The sequence below is a fragment of the Monodon monoceros genome, unplaced genomic scaffold (genome assembly GCF_005190385.1).
Source record: "Monodon monoceros isolate NGI ecotype Baffin Bay Population unplaced genomic scaffold, NGI_Narwhal_1 Super_Scaffold_10, whole genome shotgun sequence".
Lineage (NCBI taxonomy): Eukaryota > Metazoa > Chordata > Mammalia > Artiodactyla > Monodontidae > Monodon > Monodon monoceros.
In genome coordinates this window covers 27,059,756-27,086,120 of record NW_021703766.1, presented here as the reverse complement: position 1 = coordinate 27,086,120, position 26,365 = coordinate 27,059,756, and the positions used below count along the sequence as shown (strand labels likewise).

Below are 26,365 nucleotides of genomic sequence, written 5' to 3'. Positions count from 1 at the left end.
GGAAGGAAGGAAGGAAGGAAGGAAGGAAGGAAGGAAGGGAGGAAGGAAGGGAGGGAGGGAGGGAGGGAAGATGGAAGGAAGGGAAGATGGAAAGAAGAAAAGAAAGAAAGAAAAGGATGCAGAGAGTCCCAGCATGTCCGTCCAGTGGCAGGCTTCCAGGGAGGGTGATCAGCCATCCAGGTCTGCCTGGGACTGTTCTGGTTTTAGCACTGAAAGTCAGGCATCCTGGGAAATCCCTCAGTCCTGGTGGGTCGCCTACTTCCAGGGGAACCTTGTGGATGAATACTGTGGGCCTCTGTGGGTCCAGTGGGCCTCCCTGCCATGGCGGGGGCCCCAGGGTTGCCTCTTTGGTGGGGGTCAGGTTTGCCACGGGTGGGCAGAGTGCAGGCTGGACGCCTCACCCCATGCAACAAGAGCCAGGCCAGTGACTTCCTGGCAGTTAAGGTGTCCTCCTCAGAGGACAAGGTTTCAAAGTGGCCAAGTAGCTCTGTGCCTTGAGGCCCCAAGAGCGGAATGAAGCAGACGGTGAGGCCAGCCCCCCCACTGACACCTCTTGACCAGCTGCTCGCTTAGCCTCAGGCAAATAGTTAACCCGCAGCTGAAGCCTGCTCAGCTATCACTGTGACCGGAACCCAACGTGTGAAGGATGGATGGACACCAGGCCTCTGGAACCGTCAGCAAGGCACTTCATGGCCGAGGGATGTGGCCTGCAGCACAGCTCACACAGCCCAGCCCGCCTGGCAGGCTGACCTCTGCCTGGGGCGGGCCCGTAGGCAACCCGGGCCGCTCAGCTACACGATGACCTGACCTGCTGGTGGACCTCCCTCCTGGGTCGGGCAGAGCAAAGGCACCTCTGTCGGTCCCCACGAGTCACTGCCCAGTCCCCTCCCTCCTGTCCCTCCCCAGCAGACACCAAGGGTCTATGCTATAGCTCCCCCAGCCTTGAAGGGCTCTGAGGTGGGGTTTGCACACATGCTTTGAGCTCCATCCATGAAAGCCCTAGATACCACGATTACGACGAGGATACCAGCTTGCGGGCGGCAGGCTGTCAAACGGGTGCCCTGCAAGGAGGGCACCCGTCCACTGAACTCCCCCGGCCGCTGCGGGGCCAGCTGTGAGTCAGCCTTTGACCTCGGGCCCCTTCTTAATTTAGAAGAGCAGCTGCTGCCCACCCAAATTAGCCCCTTGTTCAGCATCCGTTCCTCCATTCACATGCCTCCCTGCTCAGGTTCTTTAGAAAATCAAGTCGGCATGTTGAACGACCCTGGGGGGTTGTCCTCTTGTTGGACTGTTTTTGCACCAGACGATTTCGAACAGTATGAACTCTAGTGAAAGTTTCCCTTTCACGTCTGACCTCTATCCCCAAATTCACTTCCTCTGAGATGGTCATTGTGATCAGTGGCTGGTGGATCCTTCCAAGAGACAGTCCCCACATACAAGCTCACGCTAAGAAATGCCGGTTCCCCTGCAAATGCCAGCACAGCACACATACTGTTTGGCACTTTGCTTTTCTTACTTCACCCTCCTGGAGAGCCTTCCAGCTCATACAGAGACTTGCCCCTTACCATTGCATAAAGGGTGAACACACCCAAATGATTTAACCAGTCTCTGCTGACGAATAATCGAGTTATTTCTAGTCTTTTGCAACCACAAACAGTGCTTCCAGAAACATTCTTATCCCTGGATCTTTGCTGTCACTTACAAGTGGTCATAGATATTTCTAAAAGTGGAATGGCTAGCATTATCATTTTTAATTTTGGGGTAGGGACCACCGACTCCTTTGAGAATCTAATGACAAATTAAAAATCCTCTCTCCAGAAAAAAACCTTTGCAATGATTTTGCATTTGATTTCTGGAGGGAGGCTCTCAGATGCCACATTAAGTCACCGTATAGGGGGAAAGAACACGTGTAAGAAAATTGCATCCGACCATCGCTTCTGTGTATGTGTATAGATTCGGTCATGATACAGGAAGCAACCAGTTTGTTCCACTGACAGCCACAGAAACAGCAAGCGGAGTTCAGTTCAAATTCCAGAAGTCAGATTCCTTATCATGCTTTGTCCAGCAGGGTACATACCTCTTGCACTTGTCATGTTTCTTGACCTCTGCTCCCCAGAACGTGGCTGTGGGATGGGCGTGCTGGGCCGGGGCTGCTCCTCCCAGCAGCCGCGGGGGCCCTGGACCCTTCCTGCAGCTGCCTTCTCGCCTCGGGTTGTGAAACCAGACCCTGCGCCTGGAAGGCTCCAGAGCTCACACGCTCAGTTAGGTATTAATATTTTATGCCGGCAGCCAATGAGGACTTGGGTTAACAACTGTCTCTCCAAGAAAGCACCGTCCAAAGAGCACAAACTCCATCACCTCTCAGTGAGGATTCACATCGGACTAAAGGGAATCCACTAGAGAAAAGCTAAAAGGAAACAGAGCTGGGAGCAGCTTGTGGCTGGTCAGAGTCTGGGGTCAACGGGCTCAGGGTCTGAGCTTGGGGCCCTCGGGAGGCAGGAGCTTCCCTTGGGCCGTGGCCATGCGCTGGTGTCCAGCTGGCTCTAAGGCCGAGGGCACTGCCCACAGTGAGGACATGGCAAGAGCTGAAGCCAGACAGCCAAGGGCCCTGGCTGACTGTGTCCCAGGCCACTCCCCTGACAGAGCTTCACACAAGGCCGTTTCCACAAATCCAGAGCAGAGCCCAAGAGCCGCCTGGCCGGTGCCTGGCTCAGAGGAGGCATTCAACACCTGTTATCCCTCCCGTCCTTCCCTCTTTCCTTCAAAGTTCCTGGAGCTCAAACTCGCTGCAGAGCCTCATGCTGCCCGTACAGCCCGTCCCGGGGATTTTCAGGATGATAGCCTCCCGGTACAAGCCCGAGGAGAACTCATCAACAGCCAGGAGGCCATGGATGGTCAGGAACTCCCCTGTGCTCCCTGAGCTACAAACCTTCCAGTGGGCAGTTTGGAGAGGAAGGAACTGAGAACTCCCATTTCCAGAAGCCCATGTAAGTTCTAGAAGGTTCTGTCCTGAAGGCTAAAGCCATTTTGCCATCCGTGGCTTAGGCACTGAGAAAAAGTTACCTAACGTCTACTGAGGACTCACTGCATACCAGGTAGCAACATAAGCGTTTCCAGGTGTGTTCACTTTTATCCCTCCAACAGCCCCCTGATGTGAATTCTAGGGTTATCCCTCTTGGATTTGTAGCTCAGGCAGCTCTGCCCGGGAGCCCCGGGCACTTTCCCCTGAGTGGCTTCCTGAAGGAGAAGGGAGGAGAGAGCAGCTCCACGCCCTTCTCCTGCTCAGGATGGAGCCCCGGGTGTGCTGTCACTGCTTTACCTGTGTCGTCGTGCCACCTTTGCAAGTGCCCCGTGAGGTAAGAAGTGTGTTTATGTCCCTTTCGCAGGTGAGGAAGCCGACCTGAAGTCAACCTGCCCAGCAGCTCGGTGGCAGAGCTGGGATTCGGCCCCAGGCTGGCGGTCAAAGGCCAGGCCCTCGCTGGGCACTGCACGGTGCAGTCCACGTGGGGACGTGGCCTTGAGGAAACAGAGCAAGGAGGGGGAAAGCCTTTGCAGCATGGACGGCGGGAGCTACGTTTGCAGTAAAGTCTGGTCCGCGTCTTTGCCAAGATCTGCGTGTAACTGTCTCCCTGAAGAGACAGCCTGGGGTGAGGACTTAATGGCTCTGGGCTGGGGTCCGAGCCTGGATTTCTCGTCCCAGCTCTGCCCTGACAGATCCAGTCTCTCCACGGGCCTGGGCAGAGGGCAGGCTCTGCCGACCCTTCTGGCCGTGATGCTTTGTGATGCAGGAGTGGGAAGCAGGGCTGAAGGCAGAAACCCTCACCGATACTGACCTTTGAATATGTGCCTGAGGAGCAGCCCGCCTTGACAGCAAGCCCATCACCCCCGCCCCCAGCAGAGGGCAGGGACAGCAGCCCCTGATTGAGCACTAACTAGGTGCCAGGGGCTGGGGCTACTTTTACGCAAGCCGCTTGCTATGGATCAAAGCAGACGCTGTCACTACACCCATCTTACAGATGAGCAAACCAAGGCTCAGGAAAGTCAAACAACTAGCTCAAGCTCACCACAAACCCAGTAAAGCAGCAAGGCCAACGTATCCAGTAGGTGCCGGAGACACGGTGCCCAAGACCTACAGTACTTTTAGGGGCCCATGAAAATATTATAATTTCACTTAAAAGCAGACGGAAAAAAATAAACATTCAGGATGAAGAAAATGGTTTAACATATAACAAAATATTTACCTTTACGCCAACATCGTGGTAAATATATTTTTACATTTTTCTTTTTAAACAAAAAGAGAAAGGGGTCCACAAAGGCAAAAGTGCCTAGGGCTTGTGAAAGTTATCGTGCTGAACCTTGAACCTAGCTAGATCCATCCCCTCTTAAAGCCAGAGCTACCAAGGAACCGTCCAGCCTCTCCCCTGGTGTCAAAGGAACAGCGCTCAGGAATTCCCTGGCAGTTCAGTGGTTAGCACTCGGCACTTTTGCTGTCGGGCCCTGGGTTCAGTCCCTGGTCGGGGAACTAAGATCCTGCAGGCTGAGCAGCACAGCCAAAAAAAAAAAAAAGGAATAGCATCCAGGGCCATCCTGGGAGCTGCAGTGTGCACCGGTCCCTGAGAAGGCCACAGCCAGGACAGCCACGGACACTCACCCTACTCGCCACTATCCCTGGTGGGCAGGCCACCCAAGCTTAATTCTTGGCCTCCTAGAAGCTATTGGAACAGAGCAGCCACGTTTCAGGGGCCGAGTCATTCACGGGGAGAACGTGAGCCCCTGGAGGTGCCTGCCTGGGAGAAGCAGAAGAATGACATAGATCATCCGGAAAAACATTTCAGCTTTTCTTCCTCACCTGAAGAAAGCAACAGATAGATAGCCTGGACTGTGTTTGAAAGACCTGGTATAGCCCAGGTGGACAGAGAGTCACACATACCTGGGTTTGGGTCCCCACTCTCGTTTAGTTTGCTGTGTGACCTTGAGAAAGTTACTTTACTCCTCTGTTTTCCCTTCTGGAAAGTGGAATAATAACAACTCCCCTTCCTCCATACACACACCCAATAGGGTTGTAGTGAGAATTGGTGGAAATAAAATACTTTCTGTATAGAAAAGCATTGCAACTAGTAAAAGCCAGAAGAATATTCATTTGTTTGGGAAAGAAAAAAAAATATTGATCCCAACATCCCTAGGGTCTTGAGTAACCAAAGCCACCATAACCTAGGCCACACCGTGAGGTCAGCCTCCTTTTCCTCCAGGTCTTTGAGGGGACAGTTTAGACGGAACCTTACCAATGAAAGGGGAATGTCACTTCCGATGAAGCCATCAGCGGAGTCAGAAATTCATCAGCCCTGGTGACTTTCACCACACTTGAGCCTGGCAAGTTCAGGATTACAAAACCGCAGGGAGAAACCATGAAATTAGACCATTGGCGTGAGTAATGAGCAGACCCAGGGCTCCCTCCAGGTGAGCAGCGCTGCTGCCTATCAAGTGAGCATGTCTCACACCAAAGTTCAGTGCAGTAGTTAGAACCACAGCTGTGCACGGCAGGGAGGCTGAACCCTGCTAATACAACATGAGTTTCTCAAGGTGTTCCAAAAGTCCTTGGCAGGAGGCAGCCTCCTCTGATGACAGCACCACCAGCCCCCTCCCCCAGAGTAGCGCTTCTCAAGCAGCATCACGCACATGAGTCACCTGAGACGTTAAAATGCAGCTTAAAGGCTTCCCTGGTGGCGCAGTGGTTGAGAGTCCACCTGCCGATGCAGGGGGCGCGGGTTCGTGCCCTGGTCCAGGAAGATCCCACATGCCGCGGAGCGGCTGGGCCCGTGAGCCATGGCCGCTGAGCCTGCGCGTCCGGAGCCTGTGCTCCGCAACGGGAGAGGCCACAACAGTGAGAGGCCCGCGTACCGCAAAAAAAAAAAAAAAAAAAAATGCAGCTTAAGATTCAGTGGGGCTTCCGATTGTGCATCTCTGACCAGCTTCTGGGCTGATGTTGATGCAGTTGGCGAGGATGAAGACCTAAAATTTCCTCTGGTCCCATCGACACCTGGGGTTGCCCTTCGCCGGGTAGACCAGCAGCCCTGAACAGTTTGCACTCCAGAACTTGGGATTCAAGGAACCAGTAGCATTACTATAAATTAGATCCCTCACGATTTCTTTATTGGGGGGGGCGGGGGATGGGGTACAAAATGAATTAAATGTAAACATCAGTGGCAGGATAATTTGTGAAAGGTTAATTATTTTTTCTCCCAACATATGCACTCCCTTTTCAGGAAGGTAGCAGGACCCTTCGGTGCTCTCTTGCCCCAGAGATTTTAGATGACAACTCATTGCAGTCATCTGATGCTTTCCTTTCAGAAACAGTAGGCTCTAATAAAGCCGGATCTGCTCCCATGACCCCTTCTCCTAACCCCTCCCCGCTTAGGACTCCCCTGCTTATGTTTATGGAAAAGTATTTTTAAAGAGGGAATTTTGGGGCTTCCCTGGTGGCGCAGTGGTTAAGAATCTGCCTGCCAACGCAGGGGACACGGGTTCGAGCCCTGGTCCGGGAAGATCCCACATGCCGCGGAGCAACTGAGCCCGTGAGCCACAACTACTGAAGCCCACGTGCCTAGAGCCCTGCAATAAGAGAAGCTACCCCAATGAGAAGCCCGCGCACCACAACTAGAGAAAGCCTGCGCGCAGCAAGACCCAATGCAGCCAAAAATAAATAAATAAATTTATTTTAAAAAATAAAAAAAAGAGGGATTTTTGCAGAATCATCTTGGAGTGGCTCTTCTTTTCTTTCATAAAAATATCAGCCCAGGGACCCAAGAGCGGGGAGGGGACAGCAACTCCCTCTTCCCATCTTGTGTGAGATGTGGTAGCAGGAATAGTGAAGCTTGGGGGTCGTCAGCCTCCCCATCAACTCCACCAGGACCCCCTCCCCTAACTCTTGAACATAGACAGCTTAGCCATAGCACTCTGGGGATGCAGGTCCAAGCACCCTAGGCCATTCTCACCAATGGGGACAAGCCTGGTGCTGGGGAGCAGGGCTGTGCACCCACTGAGGCAGACAAGCAGGGCCAACCTCAAGGAGGAGCTTCCAGCCACGTCCTGAGCTCCTTGTCCCAAGCACGCTCCACCTGGAAGCAGCCCACAGGGACCCGCCACCCCACAAGAGGACCCAAAGGCCGGGACACCCATGGTGTCAGCATCAGAGACCAGAACATCAACCAGCAGAGCCCCTGCCCCCGCCTCTGGGTGAATTCCCCTCTCTGATGATACCTGGGAGGAGGGGAGGCCCCAAAATTATTGAAAGGGAACTTAAGGCCACCCTTCTGCTCCCCAAGGGAGCTTGGGGACAGAACTGGAGTGTATCACTGGCAAGTTTTAAAGCGGTGTCATACCCACTGCATATACTTAGTTTAATAATATTCAATATTTAGGAGAGCATTTACCATTTTACTTTTAAAGTAATGCACGTATGGTGGTTTAGGCACACATGATTAAATAAATTGTTTGATAAAAAATTGCTAAAGGTTACCATCTGCTAAAGTAATCTTACTGCTGTTTCTTAGTGGAGCTCTCCTCATTTCAACTATTCGAGGCCTAGGAAACATCAGGTTGCCCCTGAGCAAACTGTGCTCCCTTACATTTTTTAAACATTAAAAAAATATACTGCCAAGGTTATACACATTATACAGTTATTCAATATTCAGTAAAATATTCACCTTGAAGCTTTTTTTTTTTTAGTGTTCAAATTCTGAAATTTCTGTAAAATAAAAACACCTGCAGATGGCATCTAGAATAGGGGTTAGTTACCTTTTGGTGTCTCTACTGCCCTCTGCTCTGCAGAAGCAGCAATTAATTAGCGATGCTCGGACCTTCCCTCCCTGCTGCCTCGTGCTCTTCACCAAGGAAATAGATCTAGGAAACGGCGGGAGATACCTGCCTCTGATAGTGAAGTTCAGGAGGATAAAAAAAGCAACAAAAAAGCTTCCTTCTTTGGCTTTCCTCTTTGCCAAGACTGGATCCCTGCCGGGTCCCTCCTCCCTATGAGTAAGACCAAAGGAAGAGTCATTCATTCCCTCTTTTTTTCTAGGCACACGTCATGGGAGAAATGCTGCCTCTTCCCTGCAAGGCACTTCAGCACTTGAGATATTTGAGTCGGTGATAGGGGACTTCATCATCAGAAGGTTTCGGCAACAGGAAAAAGAAAAAACACTTTCTTTTAAAAACAAAATTTAAAAATTACTAAATCAAATCAACTCATTTATCAACAGGGAGAAAAAAATGAATGTTTGTCTATTGCATCCCAACCAGCTCTGAACGAAGAAGCTGCAATGAATTCCAGAAAGCAGCAAAGACACACAAATGGAAAGTTAAAGCACATATCGTCCAGTGATGACAATTGGATGGTACACTTTTCCTTTGTGGATTTCCGGAAGTGACCAGCATGAATAGAATAAGAGAGATCATCTATGGGGTCCTCACTCCATGCCAACGATTTCTATGGCATTTCATTTAATTATCAGAACAGCCCGATGAGGTAGCACTCCTCTTGTCAGCCCCATTTCATAGACTAACAGAGGGATTAAGAGACTAACTCAGAGTTTCGTAGCTAATAAAACTCGATTCCAACCCAGGCACCTGTCTCCAGGCCCTTGCTCCTCACCCAGGCCAAACTGGACTCCAGAGTGAAACCGAGCCACGACCAGCATGTGGGTCACTCCTCAGGGGAGCAAAAAGGTTGCAGGCATTTTCTTGTCAATCTTTATTAGACTTCCCTCCCCTCCCCCTGTAGGGCTAAGAGCATTACGTTCTCTTGAGAAAAAGCTACACCACCCGCTCAAGAAGTTGAAGAACTCGTGCGAGGTCAAAAAAGGAATTTTCATAGTAGAGTCTTTCGGGTGTCAGGCCGAAAAGTCTACCTCGCTGAACTACCCCGAAAAGTCACAAAAAGAACGCAAAAATGTGCCCGCTTGCTCCAAAATCATTTTCCTGGCTTTCATCTCAGCCCTTTAAAGGGGCATCATCTACTCTGTTACAAACCAGTGTGTACAGTGTGTTGAGTACTTGTGAGTGTGTGACTGTGTGTGTTGAAAGGGTGACAGAGATGGGGAAGGAGGCAACAACTGAGGAAATCAATCAACCCAATGGGAGAAAAATAATCACAACACTGCAAATGTAGCAGCCAACATGAGATCGGGTTGCCATAGCAACCATTTAATTGACTTTTTCATTTTCCCAGCATTTGTTCTGGGCAGGTGTGGGCAGATACGTATCCTCGGGGATGTGTGAGGATGAGGTGCACCCATTTGCCACTGTGAGCCCGCAACTGGGGAGTGGTACTGCCTCCAGGTAAGGCCCTTGGAATTGGGGTCTTAGTCAACGCACAGAGGACCCTGTGTCTCTGAGCATCCGTGCCACACATAGCATCATTATTGTGTGACAGAGGTGGAGGTGATGATATTCCTGTACTTCATCACTGCATGGATGAGACAATGAGGCCCAGGCTAAGGGTCATGCAGAGTGGCCATGGCAGAGCCCGGCTCAGACCCAGGTCCACGCTGGTTTGCTGAACCAGGGTCAAGTAGCGGGGGGTTGGGGAAGAAAATGAGGTGAGGAGGCACCATAGCACAGTTTAAACCCATCCACAGAGCAGGCTCATCTTTTTTCTTCTGAGAGAGTGGTAGTTTTCTGCACCAAACCATGCACTGCAGGCAAATCTGCCTTCAGAGAACAAAGAACAGAGAAGTGGGGGGTAGGGGAAGGCAGCATCCCCACGCTCAGAGGATGGAATTAAGCTCGGATTCACCTGTAAGAACAGCTCATGTTTTAGCTACAAACCTCCTCCAAGCAGCCTCAAGATTCAAAATTCATGTACCTTGCAAGCTGCACAGCAATCCTAGAGGCAGCCCTGGCTGGGTCCTCGAAGCCTCGACGCAAGCGGAATACTAAACAAACCCTGAGTTCCCGACGTGGCCACCTGGTTACAGCCCTGCCCGAGCTTGTCTGCAGCAATTTCTCTCAAAGGCGAGGCTACATGCATATTTGTTACCAACCATCCGTAGGCAAGACAGTGTTCAGAAAGCACAACTCCGCATGGGAAAATATGAGCTGTCAGCATGTCATTTTCGTGGGGGCAGGAAAATCTTTAGGTGGAAAATGTTGCTTTTATGATTTCCCCGTGAGGAAAGAACGGGCTGAAATTGCTATGGTTCTGTAGCTTCCGTTTTCCAAGAACTAAATGCTTTCAAGAAGCCCATCAAGGTCGGACTACAGCATAGCTTTGCTTAATCCATTTCTTCCCAGGTTTTGCATTGTCATCTTTGCTTCCTGAACTATTTCTGCATCTTATAGTTAGCACAGACTTGCATCTCTATGTGTGAAAAGCAAACAACAAAAAGGCACCACGGCATGAGATGCATGAAACTCTAGGTGGAATGCTGACTCGGCTGAAATGGCCCCTGGGAAATATGGGGGAGTCCTGAAGGGTCCCAGGCAGAGGACAAACCACTGGTCTCTTCCTAAAACCTGAGAAGAGCATTCTGGAAAGTAACCCTTATTCTGGGTGGTATCGCTCCCCAAAATATTAAAGATTATTTTTAATTGTCTTTGTAACTGAAAGGCTAAAAAAAAAATTCCTATAAATTGGAGACCTCCCCCACAGTCATTCCCTTCATTTTATTTTAAATTCCATTGAAATTTATTTTAAAGCGCTTCCTGTGACTTAAAAATATAGGCATGTTTGGCTAATATTATTATTTGATGCTTTACACTTGAATGTAATCAAAGCGTCAGGTTTATTTACCCGAACTTACTCAGCTGTAGGTTTGGGACTTTTTTTTTCTGGATCTAAAATTCCAAAATACTTGAGCAACACATATTTGTCAACTTGACAGTTTCTCCACTATTTTCAGCACTTTCTTTTTCATCACCATCTTTTTGCCATTGACAATGCCACTGCGTTGTCTAACAGACTTTTCAAGTTGATTATTCTAAGTTGTCCCCTCCCTACTCCCTGCTTTCCTCCACCCGTCTCAGTAAACAGCCACAGTTGTTCAAGTCAAAATCCTAAAGCGAGTCCTTTCATTTTTCAAACCCTCACGCAAGCCCAGCGGGCACTACATGCAAGACGGTGTCACACCACCTCCCACACCCTCGTCCTGGGGGCTGAGGGAGCGACCTCACCAGGCTCCCCGTGTCCCCCGTCCCCCCCTCCACGAGGCAGCCAGAGGGACTTGTAAAAGCAGAACCTACAACGTGTCACTTCATTCAGTCTTACATTCAACAGATATCTGCACGCTTACTCTGGGCCAGCACTGTTCTCCCACTTTCTAGACCTTGCTAGACATTGCATCCTTATCAGAAAGAGGACAACCGACAAAACTAAGAGGGAAATGTGGAGTGTGTTAGAGGATAAGAAGAGCTGTGGAGAAAAATGACACAGGGAGGGAGGACATAGAGTGTGGTGAGTGGGTGAATTTACTACGGCTCTTTAAACAGGGGGTTGCAATTTTCGGTAGGGTGGTCAGGGGCAGCCTCGCTGAAAGGGGCATATGAGACCAGAAGGAGATGGGAGAGTGATCCGTACAATACGTGGGGGAAGAGTTACAACCCTCCAATGGGCTCCCTATTCCACGAAAACCCCAGTCCCTTACTGTCACCCATGGGGTCCTATAGGACGTGTCCCGCTGGCCTCTTAATGCACTTCGTCCTCTGTTCTTCAGCCACCACCTCTCTCGGGTCTGTCACCATGCCATCCAGGTGCTTTCCCATTTCAGGGTCTTTGCTCTGGGTGCTCCCCTGTCTGGAACACCCCATGCAGACCTCCACACACACCCCATTCCCCTTTCTCCTTCTCTCAAGGCTGGCGTCTGTCCATCCTCAGGTCTTAAGGATGTCACTTCCTCAAAGAGGCCTTCCCTGACTACCCCCCAGCCTCCCATCACCTGCCTTCTTTCTGTGTTTTATTCTCATCGTGGTTCATATCACCATCCGAAATCACCTTGTTTCCTGTTTGCCTCCCCTACCAGGAATGCCAGCTCCAAGTTAGAGAATCACATCGGCCTGTTCACGGCCTGGAACAGGCTCTGGTACAGAGAAAACATTCAATACATATTTATCGAGTGAAGACATCAATCAGTCAAGTCAAGCTAGTTAACGAGCTTGTAAATAATTAAAGCGATCCAGGGCAGCAAATTGAGAATCACCGCAAACCAATCGACCCTCATCTCAGGCTCCACCATTTTATCAACAATGAGAACAACAACAGCAATAAACAATAAAACAATTCAACAATAATTCAACAATTCCATTTCATAATTCAAGAAAACTGTTCAACAATCCTAAAAACTTGAGCAGTTTTTGAATTCCTTCACCTTTACTATCATGTTTTATCCTCATGACAACCCAGCAAGAGAGAGCCCATTATTCCCACCTTAATAATTCCAAAAACTAAGGTTTAGGGGATGTTCTGTGACTTGTCCAAGGTCACTCAGCCCGTATGGGCAGAACCAGCATCCTAAAACCAGGCCACACAGTGGTACTCAAATTCCTCTAAATAAATATCATGGAGCACCTACTGTGTGCAAGGAACCGTAAGAATTTCAAAGACTGATTATCTCACAGGCAAATTGAGATGTTATAAAAGGATTTTCAGCTAATTCTGAACTACGTGAAAGGAATCCAATTATAGTATGGTCAAAACGTGAATATTACCCATCACAGCGCTTACTGTCCACGAGGCCCTGGGCAACGCCCTTTGCATGCCTTAACTTGTTACTATGTATTATTACCCCACTTTACAAATGAGGAAACTGAGGCCCAGAGCATTTAAGTGACTTGCTCAAGGTCCCACAGCCAGGAAGTGATGGAGCTGGGCTACTGATCTCAGACAGGAAAAACCTAGTACTCTCTGGGTTAGATCTGGTCTGTTGGCAGAACTTTTGAGAGCATAGAAGATACTAGAAATACCTAAATCTGGCCACCTTCAGACATGTTTGCAGGACTTGAAGAAAAAAATCCATATATTCCATCCTGGAGGAGTTTCTTTCCTTTATCTAAAAGCAGTATGAGGGACTTCCCTGGTGGTGCAATGGTTAAGTCTCCATGCTCCCAATGCAGGGGGTCTGGGTTTAATCCCTGGTCAGGGAACTAGGTCCCACATGCATGCCACAACTAAGGAGCCCACCTGCCACAACTAAAGACCCAGCACAACCAACCAAATAAATACATAAATATTTTTAAAAATAAAAAATAAAAGCAATATGAGCCCCTGGGCAAGGTCTGGTCCCTCAGCTCCTTACCTGTAAGCCATGGTCCATTATCGCAGAGACCAGGATGCCTTCTGGGGAGGACGCTTGGAGTTTGGCAAGAACAGCTCCGCCAGAGGTGCAGGGGCCAGGCCAGTGCCAGCCATGACAGCCAGGGGCCTCCTTCTGGCCTGTGCTGCGGTCTCTCTCCCACCGTCCCCTCTGCAGGGCCCAGATATTGGAGCTCAGCCTCACCAGGGCCAGAACCACGAACATGACGGCCCCGGCCCAGCTCACCCTGTCAGGCTGTGGGAGCAGAATCTTCCAAACTGGAGAATGCAGTAGCCTATATCCTGGAATTTTCTGCTTGGTTCACCAGTTCCTAGGGGGACCAGCAGTGGCTTCAGTGTGGAACAAGGTGGGCATTCAGTCTTTAGTCCCGTAATTAAAAGCCTTTGAGGACAGGATCTTCAGCTTCCAGGGGGATGTCCCGGGTCGCAAGCAGGGTTTTTAAAATATCACCTGTTGAGTTTTCTACCCAACGTGTCTCCTCTTTGATCCATTCCGTCTTGAAAAGAATTAGAATTCTAGAGCAGGAGGGCAAAATAAAGTAAATTAGGCTCTCGACGTTCAAGTGGGAACTCAAGATGTCCAAAATTGAACCTTAATTTTCATCCCTCTGAAATCCTGCTTCATTCCCCAGCCTTCCCATCCCAACTAATAACAACCGCATCTTTCCCGAGACTCAAGTGGAAACTGCAGGTGTCTTAGACTCTTACTCTCTTTCACACCCCACAGCCTCTCAGTTACAACTCCTGGCAGTGCCTCCTTCAAATGTCATCCAGAATCTGACCACTTCTCCCCACCTCTACTGCGCCCACCATCTCTGTCTGGGCTCCTGCAATAGGTCTCCCACCTCCAGCCCTTAACCCACTATTGTCACTCCTCAACTCAACACCAGACCTATTGACCCTGTGAAAATTAAAGCTGAATCATGTTACCTCCTGCTCAGAGCCTTTGGTGGCTGCCATATCCCTCCAAGGAAAAGCCAGCTCTTCCAGGGACGCTTGAGACCTCTCTGCTCCAAGCCCACTGTTCCCCAGTCCTCCAATCTGCCCCTGAAATAAGTCAGGCACACTCAGGGCCTTTGCACGAGTTGTTTCCTCTGCCTGATACTCTTTCCGCATGGAAATAATCCACCTGGCTTCCTCCCTCCCCGCCTTCACACATGCTCAGATGTCTTTGCCTTAAAGAGGCTTACCCTGACCTTATTGAAGATAAAAACTCAACCCTCACCTTCCACCTCCACCCCCGAGCTCTCCTGCCGTCCCTTACCTGCTCTGGTTTTTCTTTTCTTCCTTCGTAGCACTTAACACCCCTGACCTGCTAAATAATGCACTCATTTGTTGTGCCTGGTGTTCATTATCTGCTTTCCTCTGTGAGACAGAGTAAGTCCTACCACAGGTGAAGACCTTTCTCTATTTTGTTTCCTAGTATATCTCAGGCAGCTGGACCGAGCCTGGCTCATAGAAAGGGTTCAGTAAATATTTGTGAAATGAAGGCGAGGCCCTGCAAAACACAGAATTTCTGCTAAACAAAGATGAGAAAGAGAGGAGAAGAGATGTTTTGGACTTTCCTGCCCCTCAGGGAGATGAGATGGGAAGAGGGAATCGGGGAGGGGCTGGAGAGACCACGCAGGCGCCCCCCGTAGCCACTCATAAACCTATGCTCACCCCCACCCAAACAGAGGGGAGGACCTTGACCCCTAAGGTCTGGTGGCTGGGTGGAAGGAGACCTCCACCCCTGTCCCCGGGTGCAGCTGGGCAGTGGGGGACACCCCCCATCCCGGGTCCTCAGCTACCCTGAGAGCACTGTGGCCCTGAAATCAGGCAGAGAGAAGCAGACAGAGCTGGAGGATGCCTCTTTCCCTACCTGTGGCCTCCCAGCTGCCTCCAATCTGGTGGTGGGCTCTTCCAGGCATTCAGCTTTCTAAATAGAAATATCTACTGCTGAAAAAAGCAAAGTGATGCTAAGAGAAGCAGCCTCTCTGCAAATGCTGGGGTGCCAAGTTCGGCTGGGACACCTCGCCACCAGGCCTAGACAGGATGGCACTGTTCACCCCACACAAGTGCAAATTCAGTCTATCCTGGCCCTGACTCTTTAATGAATCTGGTCACAGCCTGTCCTCCCTCCTCTCTCTCCCTCTCCATCTGGGTGTTAACAAGAAAAGCAGATTAGAAATGTCACTTCCATGGCTGGTTCAAAGCTGCACGACCGGTCCACGTGTGTTCCATGCCGGCAGGTCCAATTTCCTTCCCCAAAAAAACACTCAGGTACTGGGTTTTGAGTAAGCCTTCTACTTATATAAATTCTGTGAGCTCGACTATGACCCAGGGTAACTGTTTTATGAGCAAAACCAAGAAATGACCAATAAAAAGGAGTTTGTTTTCCTTTGTGTTTGCAAATGGAGTCCGTGCATGTCAAACACACACAGGGCTGCCCAATTTTCTATTATAACCAGGGGAGGTGAGTCCTGTAAGGGGATTTGCAGATGGTATGGGTGAATAAGAGAAGATGAAGACTTCTTTTTCGTCATCTTATTGTTCAAGAGTAAATACTTTTCAGTTAAGTCCTGATGCTAGAAGGGTCCTTTGCTAAACAATTTTTAAATACTCTGAAAAATTATTATTAGGGCATCTTTGTTGTTAATTATAAAATAAATCAGAAGCCAAAGTTTTATTATCAATCCATTGTTTTATATCGAATGCCCTGAAATTGCTATGCATTTTGAGACATCCACTAAAGCCATAAGCTCATTTTATCCACATGGGTGTTCATTTGTTATTATGATGCCCTTGGGAAGTAAGAAGTGTCCTGGAATGATTGTTATTTAGTCATTGTTTTCTTTAGCATGAAGATGGAAGTGAACAGGAGTGATTTAACTACAGAAGGAGGACCACACAGAGAGCTGAAATTCAGGACCAGCGTTAAGATGCCTCATGAATCTCATTTTCAGTCCTGTGTACTTACTGACCACTAACGCGTCTCTAAACAGAAGCCCAAGGAATGACCACAGCGTGTGTTTAACAGAAACATTTACCACAACTTAGGACTTTCTGCTTGTGGTAACTTTAGCCGGCCTTAAAGAAAAACTGCAGAGGTTTATATACTTTTCAAGGTATTTCTGTTAGAAGAAAAAAAAAATCTCAAGAATTGAGGCAGTGGAGGCAGTGACCTTAAACTTTGTTTTGTTTTCAACGTGGAAAATAATCACATAAAATTAAGTTTTGCAAGAACATTTCTACTATGATTTAATTTCAACTTTTTCTCCCCTCAGTGAAACATTAACCCTAGAATCCTAACAATATTCTCTTTAGATGTCATGACAAGTAACCCACTTTTTAAGGGCTTTTTAATAAGCAGTCAGCAATAGTGCTGAGTGATCAGATGGTACGAGGGATTAGCAGAGAGGTTAGCAAGAAGCTTTAGAGGTTTATACCTGGAGCGCCATTAGTCAGAAATTGGGCCGCACTGTTGGAAGCAAAAACCAATTAACCAATTGAAGACACTTAACCATAGCAGTTTCTTCTGGTAAGAAGAAAGGGTGAGTTGTAAACAAGCACAGCAATGAAACCCAGTTTTCACACATCAATTTATTCCCTACAGACCAGTTTAATTGAGATGAATTACCTTGTAGATAATGACAATAGAAGTTACACACACCAGATCAATTGAGATCAACTGCTGTGTGTGTGTGTATCTGTGAAGGCACTCATTTTGTCATTCCCGGTGGAATTATCTTAAAGCACTTAGTCAAGCGCTCGGTGGGTGCCCAGTGGAACTTCCTGAAGAATCTGAAAGTCAGTACAGTCTATTAAACTACAGAGTTATCGCCCTGTTTTCTAGGAATGAAAGACATAAACTTACTGCTTCTAGAACAGATGTTGGGTAGAGGCACTGAGGATGTGTTTAATGTTCTTCACAGCACGATGCTAAGACTCAAAGGATTTCCAGTGGTTCACGCTTGTTTGTAATGTGAAATTTTTGAAGAAACTACTTTTCCTCTGCCACTTAGTAGTGGTAATCTCTGAGTAACAAGCACACTGTGAAAATACCTGGACAAACCTAAGATATATGATTCCTTAAAGAATGTCATCCACTGTGTTAGACACTCAGCAGGATACTTTCATTGGAGAAATTCACATGCTTCAGTTGTGGGAAACTTCCTGTGTTATTTGCTACTTTCCTCCCCTCCATTTTTCTTAGTTCTCTCTAGAATTCCTTTGGGTCTGTTTTTTTTTTTTAATTTCTGATTTGATTCTACCTTTCTTTTCTATTTTTCATCTCTCTCTCTTTTTGTTCTAGCTCATGAGAAATGTCCTCAAGTTTATCTTCCAACCCACCTACTGATTTCCCCCTCACGTTATATTTTTAATTCCCCAGAGGTTGTTTTTTGAATATTCAGTTTTAAAAGAACATTTCAAGACTGTATTTGCATCTCATCACTCCGGGACTATTAATTATAGGGTGGTTTTTTTTCTCTCTCTCTCTTTTCTGCTGCCTGGATTGTCTGTTTTTTCTCTCTTTTCTCCTGTTTGTTTTATTGCGGTATCTGTGTTTCAGATACAGACTTCCTGTTAAGTATTCTTGACTTTCTGTTTATATTTCAGGATGGAGCACAACAAAGTCAATTGGAAATTGCTGTATGGGAAGAGCTTGTGACTGGAGGACTTCCTGCAGGGGGATGGAGTGGGGATCGGGACCTTTCACTGGAGGGCCTCCATTGTCAGTTCCATTAGGGCTTTTCTCTTGAGCTGGTCAACTTTCCCGGAAGTGAATAGTCCTGTCTCTGGCCTAGGTTGGGTAATAATCCTGGCTACTGATATTCTGAGACCTAAGAGAGGAAGCAAGGCCAAATGCCTCATTGTTCCGAGTCAGAGTCCCACTTGATCCCTGTTTTGGGTTCAGTGCCTCAACAACCCACCCCTCTGTGCCAGGTGTTTCCAAGTCCAGATTCCTTGACATCTTTTGTCTGCTGTGGTTTCCTCTTCTATTATCTTCATCCTTATGTGTTTTTACTTTTCAAATCCTTTATAGTCATTTCATTTGGGTTCAGGACAGAGTGAAAATAAATGCACATGCTCCAGCCTCCATGCTTAACCAGCAGTCCTACTCATTCATATTTTACTTCAAGAGGTTTAAGGCAAAGCACATTCATAGAAGGATCAATAGTTGTTCTGTGAGCTCCAATGAGCTCAACTGGGGCAGAGTAAAGAAAACCACATGGTGGGGACTTCCCAGGTGGTCCAGTGATTAAGAATCCACCTTCCAATGCAGGGGACGCATGTTCGATCCCTGGTCGGGGAACTAAGATCCCACATGCTGCAGGGCAACTAAGCCCGGTGCCGCAACTACTGAGCCCACGCACTCTGGAGCCTGCGCGCCACAACTAGAGACAAGCCTGTGCACCTCAACTAGAGAAGCCCGCACACCGCAACAAAGAGCACATGCCAAAACAAAAGATCCCACATGCCGCAACAAAGATCCCATGTGCCACAATTAAGACCCGACGCAGCCAAACTAATAAATAAATATAAAAAAAAAAAGAAAAAGTCCATATGGTGAAAAGATTTCTACATTCCACTGAAGCCGTGGAACATCACGTTGCAGGCGGCAAGAACTGTGGTCCAAGCAGCTGGCACTTCTCAGCGGACACACATGACAATGTTCACGGCAGTGTGGAGGGGCAGAGGGTGCCATGTGATCAAACAAACCCTCTCCTACAGGAAAAATATTTTCGAGCTCAGGGAGTAGGAAGACCGGTCACTAATGTGTTTAGACAATCAAAAAGTGAGGATGAGCTTCTGGGTACAAATCCCGGCAGAGTGGGCTTCCCCACAGCAGCCCAGGCCTGAGAGCTCTTCCGTTCCATATATGACGGCTCCTTCCCACCCTTGAGCTCAGGCGTCACCTTCTCAGAGAAGCCTCCCTTAACTGCTCTGTCTAAACTAAGTACTTGTTCAATGCATACGTGAATAATGAAGCGGAGCCCATAACCCGCTCCGCAGCTTCCTCATGTGTAATGCGGAGAGTCAACACTCTTTAGACCTGCACGGAGCCCCATCACGTGCTGGCACACAGTGAGGCCTGGGGGCGCAGTGGGTGGCCAAAGGGGAGAGCCGAGCAGACATTTCTTGGCAGGGGAGGATCCCGGAGCATTAGAGACAAAATAAAAACATACCTGACACGTGGTAAGCCCTCAATAAATGGGAGCTTTCATTACCTCTTAAAGAAAACCCCAGGCTTGGAAACCTATGTAGACAAAACAAAGAAATTATCATATGCTTCAAACTTCGAAAGGATCCTCATTCTACCCAGGACATCGCTGTGCCTCTCTCTACCCACAGCGCTCCCAGGCATGTTTGAAATAGGATTCAGCCCACAGGACTTTTAATTTTGGATGCCAAGAGACCTTAATAGTAATAATAAAATTATTACTGCTTGAGTAGGACAAGAGGAAAAGAGGATGGCTCTGGACTTGGAAATTCTTAAAAAGGCCCTCCAGGGAAAAGTGACAGCTCAGGGAGGACCCAGAGCAGCCCCCCCAAACTCTGCCATTCCACCTACAAAGAAAGGCACAGCTCCCCAGCAAGCAGGCCACTTCGGGCTGGTCTTAGTAACGATGGGTCAGGAGAGAAAGACGATGCCATCATCAGTGGTGGCAGCCCGAAGAAAAGTGCTCTGGTGGGAACAGAATTTGGACAAATAAAAGGAGAGCATCAGTGGCATGATCCAGAAGGGGAGGAGGATGGAGATGGTGGCAAGGAGAGGTCTATTTCTTCCTAATTCTAACCAGTCGGTGCTGAGGGAGGACAATGGGGCCGTGTATTCATAATCCTTTTAAGTCGGGTGGGAGGGTTGCTCTACAGGAGGATTTTCTGTACTTCAACTTGGAATGCCACTGAATTGCATTTTTAAAATAATTTCCAAAATGTTATCCAAGTAATATATGCATTTAATTAAAATAATTTCTTCAATGCTTTATAAGTAATTCAAGCACCAGAATTGTAACAACCCTCTAAGGATATGGATTACAGGCCCAATCACTGTTTTTCAAAGAGAAGACGGTCGCTTCCACTCCTGAAATCTCCCTCACACAACACCTCCCCCGGCCAGCCCTACTGCCACCCCGACCTCGCGCTGCTCTGTGACACCAGCCTCCACCTCTGAGGCTTCCTTGCCTCTGGGCTTCCATGCAGCTGCCAGGGTGCTCTTTCTGGAAAGCAAATCTGTCCATGCCATTCTCTGAGCATGGACATTCTCTGAGCTCTACTCTTTCCTGGGCCGTCCCACCAGATAAAGTGTGTAACACCTCAGGCGAGGCCTTCGGAGGCCGGTCCCCTCCTTCCAGGATTGCCAGCTGTCCCTTTGCCCTGTGCCCTCTGGGCATCGGCCACAGCAGCTGCTCTCCAGCAGCCTCTCCTCCTTCTCTCTTGCTCTTCTCTGCCTGCGAGGCCCTTCCTTCCATTTCTCAGCCTCCATGACCCTATGTGTCCTTCAGCCTCTAATGTTCCCTCACTGAAATCTTCCCTTTAAATTCCTCATGCAGCTGGTTGCAAATTCCTCTAAGTGACCAGACTGTACCATCATCACTTCTATGAAAGCATCTTTGATTTAAGGTGTGATTTTTCCCCTTCGTTTCTATATTCCCTAAGAGAACGTGAGTTCCCAGGATCCTTATCTGATTTGTTTTTAATTATTGCCAGCACCTGGCACTGTGCAAAGCAAAAAGTAAGCATTCGACAGCTGTTTCTTGGATGAATGAATGAGTGAATGAATGGTACCTGGTAAATGATACCTTGCAGCTGTCAGAATGCTCTTTCTGCACAGCAAATCTGGCCGACTCACTCTCTGAGCTTTATTCCTTCCTGGGCTCCTTCTCAGGTGATGAGATTACAGTGGGAGCTATTAACAAACAGGAGGAGGGGGGAAGGGGGAGGAGAAGAAGAAGAAAAGTCTAGGGGACTCTGACAAATTGCTTATTTTCACTGAGTTTCAGTTTCCTCGTTTGTAAAACGGAAGTGCTGCCCAGATTACCTTTGAAGGGATCTTCCTGTTCTCAGGTCCAGCCCTCTTGACTCCTCCAATAACTACTTTCCTGAGTCTCTGGCAGCTATAACCAACTAGATGGTCTTAGCACCATCTAGTGATACACAGGCACAGCAGCAGCAAGGAGAAAGGCGGAGGGGTAGAGGATAGATGGGAGAAGGAAACCTCAAGCGTAGTTATTTCATGCGACAGCAAGAAATGAGGCCAAATGTGAAGTTAAATCAAGAGGCCTAACTTCAGTGACTTTAAGTCCTTTCACCTGGTGATGGAATAACTAACCTCGGAACACATACGAAGCAGCCAGTTAGGAGGTCTGAAACATGAAGACGACAACAAAACAATTCCTGAGTCCTCCTGTTCTTTTATCAATTTGCTGCTTGTTATCCTAATTAAATCCTTACCTTGGGAGGAAAGGTACTTTTGAAGCACCTATGGTGTAGAACTCTAATAACTCGGTAAAACCACACACTAAGTATTTGTTTTAAAATGTACACATTTTTTCAAATTTCTGTTTTTACCTTCATTGGAGTGTGATAAGAAACGTTAAAAAATCCAAATATTGCCAGTTAACATTGTAGAAAATATTAGGGACAATTCTGAGAGAAGCAGCAAAACCCCAGTGTCTAAATAACGCTCATGTGTAAGTTCCATTAAAACGTACTGACCTAAAAATTTCATTAACCTGATATTTGATTTCTAAATTAATTTCTAGTTGCCAAAAACAAGAATCAACCAACCAGCTGAACAAACACATAAAACATTTTTTAAAAATTGAACATACACTGAGGAGAATGACACTGAAACAACTCTCTGGGCAAAGCAAACATTTCAAAGGATAGGTATTTTATAGACACTTAAGAACATTTTAAAGGGTAGGTATTTTATAGACACAAGTATATAAGGGCCCTTGAGTGGGGAGGAGAGAAATCAGTCCTACACTTAAACCATCTCTTTAGAGATGGAAGATCCTATTGTAGTGCGTAATTATACTTGCAAATAATAATAACCTATATCTGCAGAGCACATTACTTTATAAACCTGTTCTTATTCATCCTACCTCATTGAGGTCTGATAGAATCTTGCTAACTATTGATGAATACATTACACGGGAAGAAATTATTATTGCATGACCCCAGAAATGCATATGGCACGACATTGAAACTGGACCATTGCACTGAGGTGACCCTATTTTGCAAACCAAAAATAAGGCCGCTCGTAATGACAAGAATGTATGTGCCCATAGAGACAGAAGGGAAACTGGAACTGCCAATACACATCACCTGCAGATTACTGCTTTCTTGGGAAATTCATAATCTAGAAGTGTTAAAAGGCAGAAGCTACAGAAGGAAAACCAGTCAGTCTCTTTATGACTGGAATCAGAATCCAGTGGGTAGGTCTGGGAGACAGCTTTGAAGGAAGGGCATTAACAACATAAAAGAATGTAGCGAGTTATGGATGATGGACTTATGAGACAGGTCTGTGCCTGATTTCTATATTTTACCTGCCATTAAATGCACGCCTTAACCTGTAAGCTTACCAGATGTACCTCGTTTATGCCTGACAGTTACATAAAGGATGATATGTTTTCTTTGGATCAGCTCAATTTTATCTGACAAATTCAAAGAGAGTTTCAAACATACAGAGCTGAAAAGCAAACTTGCCATAAACAGAATATTTAAATTCTAATAATGCTTAAATATGTAACCAAAACCGTCGAGAAGGCCCATTTGCCCAGTGCAAAGCGTCAAAGCCAAATAAGGAAAACACCTGCGATTAATTTCATGGTGATTTAAAATATATTAGGTTATTGTGAACAATTACCTTCTGAACTGGCACCCATTGAAATGTAAATATTTCTTATTCTCCACCCCCCATTTTTTTTATCCTGAAATTTCATTTGGAAATTGTATATCCATAGATGTCACAGTCATTACCTCTTCTTTGTTGATAAGGGTGCTCTGCTTAGAGGATTTTATAAGAGTTATTTTCCCTGTAATGAAGACTCAGCAATTCAAGCCTGTCTTTTCAGCTTGCTGCATATAAGTGTCCTTTGATTAATGGACATGTCGACTCCATGAGCTGATCTCCGACAAAAAAGGCTCAGCTGAAAAATGTCACCTCTTATCCTGGTTGCCCGAGCACTTCTCGTTTCCAAGCTTTGTGCATATACCAGATGTACCTAGTATTTCATTTGGGTTTTTTTTTAATAATAAGGCAAGTTACATTCAAGTAGATAATTGAATTATTTAATTCAATCGAAATAATTTCTTTTGTTCAAATTAAGCCCTTCATATGATGGAGGGTTTTTTTCCCCCTTTCTGTTTTTCCACTACTATCAGTGGAACTGCTACCTAGCCGTTTAAATCAATGTATAGATCAATACAAACGACATTAATTTTTTTTGCTGGATTCCTTCTGGAGATAAAGGCTTGCAAGAATAGAATTGCTTGAGAGGGGAAAAAAAAATAAGTCCTTAAATAAAAATATTTTGCTTTAGTAAGTCAAAGGCATAGAATCAGTTAAAAGCTAAGGCTGTGTGCTTAGTCAGTTTTGCTTGTGCTTTTGTGTTGTCAGATTCCATTTCAGTGGAAGAATCAGAACTCTCAGATTACAAATGAGCGGAATTATGGGCTACTCCAAGCTTCTAGATAGACGATATTCTTGAAAAATTACATAATTTGGGGGGTAGAAACATATCAAGGGAATTATGAAGACAAGTTGTCCCAAAATTGTAAACCACTGGACTACCTCAAAAAATGTATTCCACAATGTGAATAAAGGAAAGTACCAAATGCCATGCTGGGGCTCAAAGAAAAGAAGGAAAGCAAAAAACTCTTCTTTCAATGCCTGCAGGGGATACATATAAAATGCAGACCTCAAAGGAAACAAGGACTGGAGTATGGGTCCATGCATACATCATTTCCATAGCCATAAAAGTCTAAAAGGTTATAAAATAAGAAGAAAGGGGATGTAAACCTAGAGCCCAGATGGCTGGACACAGCATCCAGTGGAAAGGAAGCAGAGGGTGGCATTCCAGGGCTAGCACACGAGGATGAGAAGGCTAAGATGAAGCAGGGACATCCAAGTCACACAAATACCAAATCTAAGCAACATCAAGACTAAAGATCAAACACCCAATAAAGAACCAATGACAGGGACTTCCCTGGCGGCACAGTGGTTAAGAATCCGCCTGCCAATGCAGGGGACATGGGTTCGAGCCCTGGTCTGGGAAGATCCTACATGCCGCAGAGCAACTAAGCCCGTGCGCCACAACTACTGAAGCCGCGCATCTAGAGCCCGTGGTCCGCAGCAAGAGAAGCCACCGCAGTGAGAAGCCCGCGCAACGCAAGGAAGAGTAGCCCCTGCTCTCTGCAACTAGAGAAAGCCCGCGCATAGCAACGAAGACCCAACGCAGCCATAAATAAATAAATAAGTTAAAAAAAGAACCAATGACAACACATGGGGCACTAGCATTCTAAAGGCACTGAGATCAGCAGTTCTGTGCTAAGTATGAGTAATAAAACACTCAACTGAATACAAGAAAGCTCACTGAAGATCCCACAAATATGCAGCTTACTAATACATAGGGTTAAAAGAGAATTAAGCAAGCTTTCAGCCGAAACGAAAGTTTGTGATGAAACAAAACATTAAAGAAACACATAAATTTTCTATAGCTGACCAGTTCCTTATTTTGTTATATTTTTTTCTAAAAGAGTAATCGCCTCTTCTCTTAGATATCCTGCAAACATCAACAAGGAGTTGCTGAACAATTCCAAATCCCCAAGCATACATAGCTTGAGTGCTGTTTGTTAGTTGTGTCATTCAACATCATATCATTGGCTGACAAATTAAGAGAACTATTCTCTTCTTTCATGCTAGCAATCTCATGCAGATATCGTTAGGGTTCCGCTATTAAACATGGGTGGGTGCCCACTGACTTCCTTCTAAACAAGTCTGGGAGATGCTGATTCAACAAGCGTTATTCTTTTTTCAGTTTATTGTTTTCAGGGGTATTACTCATATCTGGAAGAATTATCTCAGATTGCAATGGATAATTCAAATCTGAATCATACGAAGTTTCTAATCTCCTTTTTTAGTCTTCAAAAATTTCTTTTCCATAGACATCATGTAGTGATCCAAAGGAGTAATTTTAAAAAGGATCTACCTACATCCTCAGGTCTATCCTTTGAAGTAAATTTAGATTCTGATAGAATGCAAAGTATTATTTTTTGGTACAAACTTTTGTGGCTCTTACTTCTTCCTGGTAGCTTTCTTTCCTGGTGGGTGCTATTAATTACAAATTTGCCCAAAGTCATCCAATATAGTATCCTCCATGGAATTCAGGTCAATCTGACTTTAAAATGTTTTAAACATGGAAGTTTTCAGTATTATCTGAATTATTCATTTGGACCTGTCTGGGAATATTTCAAGTTCTTTTTTCCCTTTCTTTAAGGAGCAAAACACTTTGGGTTTCAGAAATCTGGAAATGTGAAAGGGGGGGTTGACCACCCGCAGTCTGTATGCATGTTTTTATAGAGACTATGGGGAAATAAAACTTCCCTGAATTTCTCAGGGAAAAAGCCCTGGCCTCCGGAGACTCTTCACATACCATGATAATTAGATCTGTAGTCATTTGTCAAGTTAATTGCTCACCTCTGAAAGGATGATAAAGTTCCTCTTATCTCAGGGAGAGGCCAAAGGGCTCCAGCTGGGCCCAGGTCCCTAGGTTAAGCCCCAAGGTGCCAGAAGACTCCAGGGTCATCTCCCCAGGTATTTACTTCAAAAGAGAAGTTCCAGAACTTGGAGACTGTCCTAGACAGTAAAAGCAGAGACACTGATGGCTGTCTAGCTCCTGGAAAGACTATTTACATACCAAAGGGTTGGAGTTTGGTTTCAAGCCCATTTAAGTTTTCCAAGGAGAGTTTCAGAAAGGGAGGGGGATAGTAACCTCCTTCCTTTTTTTTAAGGAAACATTATTTTTCCTTGTGCCTCACCTGTGGAGTGTCCAGCTACTTGCACAGGACAAC

General features: G+C 46.6%; 1 protein-coding gene across 6 annotated transcripts in view; it reads right to left on the bottom strand.

Annotated features, from left to right (window-relative positions):
• The window catches only part of KIFC3 (kinesin family member C3), a 66,652-nt gene extending 51,919 nt beyond the window's left edge, over positions 1-14,733 (bottom strand). For 2 of the 6 annotated variants that reach the window (XR_003796414.1, XR_003796415.1), the window contains exons 1-2: positions 14,231-14,733; positions 13,284-13,816 (exon numbers count right to left, since the gene is read on the bottom strand). Coding sequence is in view for 2 of the 6 variants with exons in the window: in XM_029240977.1 (XP_029096810.1) it covers positions 13,284-13,505 (222 nt within the window). In the remaining 4 variants the exon portion in view is untranslated. The remainder of the gene's footprint in view (positions 1-13,283; positions 13,817-14,230) is intronic. The other 4 variants (XR_003796413.1, XR_003796419.1, XM_029240977.1 and 1 more) reach the window with 4 other exon arrangements.
• Positions 14,734-26,365: the final 11,632 nt, after the last annotated feature.